The sequence below is a fragment of the Anneissia japonica genome, unplaced genomic scaffold (assembly GCF_011630105.1).
Source record: "Anneissia japonica isolate Jap-2015-1 unplaced genomic scaffold, ASM1163010v1 scaffold21_len1647178_cov195, whole genome shotgun sequence".
Classification (NCBI taxonomy): Eukaryota; Metazoa; Echinodermata; class Crinoidea; order Comatulida; family Comatulidae; genus Anneissia; species Anneissia japonica.
The window spans coordinates 811,391-817,992 of record NW_022750455.1 but is presented as its reverse complement, the minus strand read 5'-3'; the positions used below and the strand labels follow the sequence as shown (position 1 = coordinate 817,992).

The 6,602-nt window shown below is 33.4% G+C and overlaps 1 protein-coding gene across 2 annotated transcripts in view; it reads left to right on the top strand.

Moving 5' to 3' along the window:
• The first annotated feature begins 903 nt into the window (after positions 1 to 903).
• Positions 904 to 6,602, top strand: part of LOC117121366 (zinc transporter ZIP13-like) — a 17,570-nt gene continuing 11,871 nt past the window's right edge. Inside the window, exons 1-2 of one of the 2 annotated variants that reach the window (XM_033266542.1) lie at positions 904 to 1,352; positions 5,749 to 5,856. In XM_033266542.1, the coding sequence (XP_033122433.1) occupies positions 1,019 to 1,352; positions 5,749 to 5,856 (442 nt within the window). In that variant the 5' untranslated portion in view covers positions 904 to 1,018. The remainder of the gene's footprint in view (positions 1,353 to 5,748; positions 5,857 to 6,602) is intronic. The other variant, XM_033266541.1, reaches the window with a different exon arrangement.

Below are 6,602 nucleotides of genomic sequence, written 5' to 3'. Positions count from 1 at the left end.
AAAAAGTTGCGCGAGTATGGTACGGTAGTCCATAAATATTTATTGATTTTAATTGGCTCGTTTTGTTTGGTATTTATTATAATATGTTTATTAGTGATATCTTAGTTAAAATTAAGTACCGGTATGCTTTCTTGGTCAAATCATGATACATATACTTAAAATTCGAATGTGTAAAATACGTCATAGAACGCTAACGCCAGACCTCCAAGGGGCCCTTCTCGGCCCCGGGGCGCCCAGCGTCTCGGGTCCCTGAAGGGTCCCTTCGTTACGCCACTTGATTATTCTTATTACTAATTATTCATTTATTATTGTGGGATATAGCCCCCCCCCCACCCCCAGGCCTATTACAGTTTTATTGAATTGAATTATCCTTATCATCATCTTTATCTTTACTATATTTATCATTATCGTCATAATTATTATCATTATTATTATAATTTTATCATCATTTTTATTAGTTGGTTATTATTATTCCTATTATAAAAACGATCGAGGCTTATTTGTTTCTTCATGATTTTGTGAAACCTCCCCCAAGTTCAATGATTTTAGGGGTTTTTCTTAATATTTCCCTAGGCTCTATGTCATTGTTAACTTTATTTCCTTTACCTTTGAAAATAATTTTCAATAGAACCGGCATGCACTTTATTTCCTTCTCGATCAGGTCCTTTGAATTCCCTTATTTTTTTTTTTTTATTTTTTTTTTGTTCTATTAGGACTACGTGTTCATGTGTGTATGTCAAAATATTAGGCTACTTCTGTAAAGAATTTGCTGTAAAATGTATTTCTATGATGACTATATAGTCTACATTATTGTATACAGGAGAATAACATGATTATATTTCGGATTCAGTGATCTGTAATAAATTTATCTGCACGCCCTCTAGCAGTGTCTCATTATTGTTTATTCCGTCTTCTATCAATAAACAAGTTTGGATTTCTAACTACACGGGTTTGCACGCATGTCATGTGAAAGTTGGGAAGATAGAAAGAACGTGTACAATATTGGCTTGAGTACACGATGTTCTCCTTTCGGAAGCAGCCTTTGCTGATCATATTTTGTTTATGCTTACTATGCTGTTGTACTTACTGCGAAATTCATCGCGTAAAATCACACAGTGGAAAGAAGGTACAGCCTTTCAAAGAAAGATCACCAGCTATTAACGAGCCCAAGGACAATAGGGCCAAGGGACCAGAGCAAGGGCCAGATGGGTCGACTGCTCCTGGTGGCGAAGATAATATGTCTCACACAGAAACATGCGTTTGTGCAATGATTGCAACTGTTTTTGTTGGCCTTAGTGGTATTTTCCCACTCATTTTGCCTATTGATACGAGCCACAGCCTTAAAGATGGAAGTAAGAATTTCTGCATGTTTTGTGATTTTATTAATCAAATAAAATAGTATAGTAAATATACTGTACTAGCTAGGCCCATACATACTTTACTGGTCTAAAGTAATACTACTATTTTCTGTATTCTATTTAGGCCTATGCCTCAGCAGAAACAGAACGGAACTACAGTGTAGCAGAAATAATTAGTCTATTTTTAACACTATACTAGGGATCCTGTTGATACTCGATAGCAATTAATAAGATTGGATGTACCAGGTACATACAATCTTTATCTCTTCTTACTTAGGTTAAACCAGGGAGATGAAATACTGTATACAAATACTGTCAGTCTATACACTTGCAGCGCATTATGACTGCAATTTGAGTGTTTACTACAAACATGATGGAGGTATAAAACTATTGTTATTAACCTTGAGTGATGTCATTGAACGTTAATATAATATTAAGTTCCAGTTTTGATTTAAACACTATCGATTAATATTTACTGGATGATTGAAAGCAATCACAAGATTAAACCAGGGAGTTATGTGCAGTTTCTCAAAAAAAACAAAAAAACCTTGAGCAGTTTCAAAATTGTGCAAGGGAATTTTCCACAATTTAAGCAGTTTAGGCCTGTCCTATCCTTTAATTACCATTATATTTTATCTTCTTCGTTTTAACATTGATAACATGGAAAATAACTCCAGTCTGTATTTTATCGCCATAGTTAAAAAATACCAGAACAGAGTTATCCAATATGCAATGTTTATGTCAATATTTACATAAATCCAACAAACTGCATATACCATCTGCACTTCCCATGAACATGTCATAAGATAATTAGGTGTTGATTGCATATTACAAATTTTCAAAAAATCACTCATCTACTGTAATTGCTATTTCATTATTCAATTTATTAGAAAATGCTTTAACAATAGTGTTAAACAGGGCTGTAAAAAGTTGGTGATCCTGGGTCCGGGACTTGAGTATTTTAGGGCTGGGCTAGCAAAAAATACATTAAAACTAGACCAACATTCAAAAGCTGATATATAAGGGCTAGCAATTATTTTGGCAAAACTAGACCTTGGTCCAACAAAAAAAAAAAAAACTTTTTACATGCCTGGTTAAAAAATCTTATGGTGCATCCTCAATGACAAGGCAGTGTAACTAAAAAAAAACAAAAAAAAAACAAAAAAAAAACGTGGATCGTTTTAGACATAGACATAGACATCACTTTATTAATCCAAATCCTTGGAAATTACATCGCTCTTTCAATAAATTAAGCAGGAAAAGTAATTCAATGCAATAAATAATAACTATCTTACATATCTACTATTAAATAGGTAAACCCCCCTCGCAATGAATGAGTTAGAATAACGGTTCGTGTTAGCAGCCGGTACCCTCAGTCTACCGCTGCGTTGTATAACGCAACTAGCAATACCCTCAGTCTACTGCTGCGTTGTATAACGCAACTAGCAATAGTTTTATTTTTTTAGTTTTAAAGTACAGTGAACATATTGTAAATATCTACTTTATATTATGCTACAGTATACTACTTTGAAATATAAAAAAGATCAAAATCAGAGAAATTAAATACTGAGCATGCTGTATCTAATTATACTGTACAGTTCTAAAAAGTTGAAGCCAAATACTGTACTAGAATCTCAATGTAAAAAGCTGACAATTTGACATACGGTAATTTCACATTTAATTTTTTTTATAAGTAAGCCATGTATAATTAATTCATATAAAAATGTGGAGAACAATACAGTTTTAGAAGTGGTTTGGCGCAGCGTGAAAGGTTTGGTTTCCCAACCTCGAGGTCGGGGTTTCAATCCCTCGCTGTGCATTTTGCTTGTGTCCTTGAGCAAGACACTTTATCTGCATTGCTTCTCTCCACCCAGGAGTATAAATGGGTACCTGGTGGGGTTGCTTGCTCCTGCGCTGAATACAGCAGCAACTTATGCATGTGGATCCAATGACCAGGAACAGAAGCGCTTCGTATCTGCAAAGAAAGGCGCTATATAAATAAATATGAATAGAATAGAATATATGATTGGGGACCATTAATTGGTTTTAAAAATACAATCACAAACTAATATCATATATACTGTATCAAATAAAATATTATTTCTTCAATTGTTCTTTCTGGTTCCAATGCCTATTGATGTACAACCTAGTTTATATGTTGGTGAAGTAAACACGCATCATCCCCTTTTCTTTTTCAAAATCCTGAACAAGAAATGCAAGACTGGATTCAAGGGGGTCCAGCAACTACCTTCTTCCTCTAAATAAATCAATACAATGGAAAATATGAAAAATCCAAGTCTGAGATTGCCATTTCAAAGCATATCTAGAAGTGTCTTAGCCTTAAAATTGTCTATGGCATGGGCTGATGATCTGGTCCCTCCATCAGATCTGTGAAAGACCATTTCCTGGTCTCCCTCTATTTTGAATTCCTGGATCTGCCACTGATATATGTGGCTTTTTATGTAAATTTGGCTTTGTATGATGGGTATATAAATATACCTCGATTGTATAAGTTTTTTTATTTGTTTAAATTTTACTATATTTTTGTTAGTCATGTTACAGGGTTGTAGCTGTAGAAAACTAAGGGTGGGTGGTGGACATTATTAAGGGTGGGTGGGTGATAACATTGGTAAACTATAATAAATAATGAGGGTGGATTTTAAGGATAGGCAAGGAGGTTAATAATGGTAGGTGAGGGCCAATTAAAATTACATTAAGGCCCAATAAAAAAAATTATTAGTTTATCACCCTCGCGCGCATGTCTTTTATGGTACTGGGAAAAAAAAATTTTTTTGAAAAAACTTTTTTTTTTTAAACAAATTTAAAAAAAAATTTTTTTTTTTTAAATTTTTTCATTTATTTTATTAAATAGTTAGTAGATATTGTTTGCATTATCTAAATCATGTTTTACTTTGAATATTGATGCACCAGCAAACAACCCAAGGGTGATATTTAGCTTTAGCAAAATAAAAAATAAAAGAAAAAAACCTCCCTCCTTCATCACTTTTCCTGCCCAGATAGGGTGATAAACTAATAATATTTTTTATAGGGCCTAATGCCAGGCTCCAGGGGGAAAAAGTTTTTGATATGTTGCACAACTGACACGAAAAGCATATTTAACAAAAAACGGTTAATGATATACAGATTTTTGAATATTTAAAAACTGGGGGGAAAGGTGGAAAAAAGGTGTTTACACTCCTTCCCCCCCCCCCCCCAGGTTTTTTGTCAAATATGCTTTTGTGTCATCCGGAGACTGGCTTTATGTAAGGCTGGGTGGTCCCACTGACAATAAGTACATTCCCATAGTTACTCAGTACACTGTAATGTAATTCATATTTTTTTTTTAGGTCATTTCGAAATATTATGCTGAAATGTAATTCTAGTGATTGTATAGCATTATCTAGGTGCCAAGTGTATGTTTGAATATTAACAACCTTTATCTCCATGTGCCCCTGTGTTAAGCTCACTGGGATGGCGATAACAATGATTAGTCTATTAGGAAACAATTGTGATTTGACCTGTCTTTTTGTTATCTTGACCCAACAGTGATAGTTTATATAAATGGCAAAATGTTTAAACAAAAATTACTCTATAGAGAAAGTTTTCTTTATCATACAATCTAAATACTGATATTTCTTGATTTATTTTGAATCATGAAGAAATAATTGTTTAAGATTTTAATAGTTATAATTTTTTTGTTTCCAATTAAAAATCACCTAAAATTGCATATATCCAGTGGCGGCTCTGGGATATAATACTACTTTATTTGAAAAACTATGCCTTTCCATCGGCGGTACACGTCACACGTAGCAATTGACTGTTTTCAATTCCATCATTTCAATAAAATATGCTAAACAAGGTGTAAAAAAGTCTCATCTAGCCAACTACTGAAACTACAATAAACATCCGTTGTTATTCAACCCATCAAACACACAAACATTTTGCACCATACACAGATATCTCTACCATCTCCTCGAAGAACAAGAAGATTTTGAATATTTTGATGTCAGTGTGGCAGATTCTTAACAGCTAGGAGCCTATTTTTCAAGTTTATTGGTACTTCCTTTTATTTACCACATCTGTTTGATGGTAATCCTGACTGTCTGGTAGTTAGTTGGTGTTTATGTATCTAGCAAGTTCGATACAGTACGTTTTTATTATTTTAATGAATATATATAATGACAAATGTATATGAAAAAAAATGTCTTTTTGGTGTTCCATAGTGACTAGCAGTAATTAGAGATAAATTAATCTCAGAGATGAAAAATGGAGAGTGATTTTCAAATAGGTGTAAGGACTTTTTTCTTTTGGTTTCATAATGAGAAATATGTATGATATATTATATTTACTGGTTTTATTCTAATTGATATAACCAATTTTTCCTTAACAGAAGATGGAGCAAGATTTCGACGGGTGCTTGCCTTTGCAGTTGGAGGTCTGCTGGGGGACGTGTTTCTTCACCTTCTGCCAGAGGCTTGGGCACATGTGAAATATTCAAGTAAGTGGTTTGTAGATTAGTTGTAAGTTTGTACCCTTCTCCCCTCTACCACCAAAGTGTGTGGTTTATTCCTTAAACTACTTCTCTCCAAATCTGCATACGATATAGTTAGTTTGATACTGAAAGTGATGTAAAATATGATAGCAAGTATTTCTACTTTCAGTAGTAGGCAACATATTCTAGAAAATAATTTAACTGCAGCCAGCTTGTGGGAGAGTCCATACTCATTGATAGAAAGCCCCACAACCTGTTTTTGTGGAGATATGTAACCTCACATTGCGCTTTGGGAGTATATTTTTATTCCTCCTGTTTTAAATAATAAAGAAGTTGTCCTTCTATCATAGACCTCAATACTGCTGGTTTGTAGCACACTAAATATACATTGGTGAATCCTGTTATAACTGATCAATAAATGTTTTTGAGTATTTTTTTGAATAACAATGAAAATATAGATTTAACAAATGAAAAGAAAGAATGATAGTCCAGTAAATTGTAGTGAATTATTTACAAATTTGTCAAAAAGAAGATGTAGTTTGTTATGAGGTAAGGGGCTTGAATATTCTGCAGTGATATTTATTTGTTACAGTTATTATTATTATTAATGTGTCTTAAAGTAAATAATGGCAAGGTCTCTGTGCTTCTCACATTAAGTACAGTAAAAGCTACTCAAACCTAATGTTTGTACTCAGACAGATTTTTTGGAACACAATTATTTAGTCCACTCTTGAGTACTTCATCAGGGTATT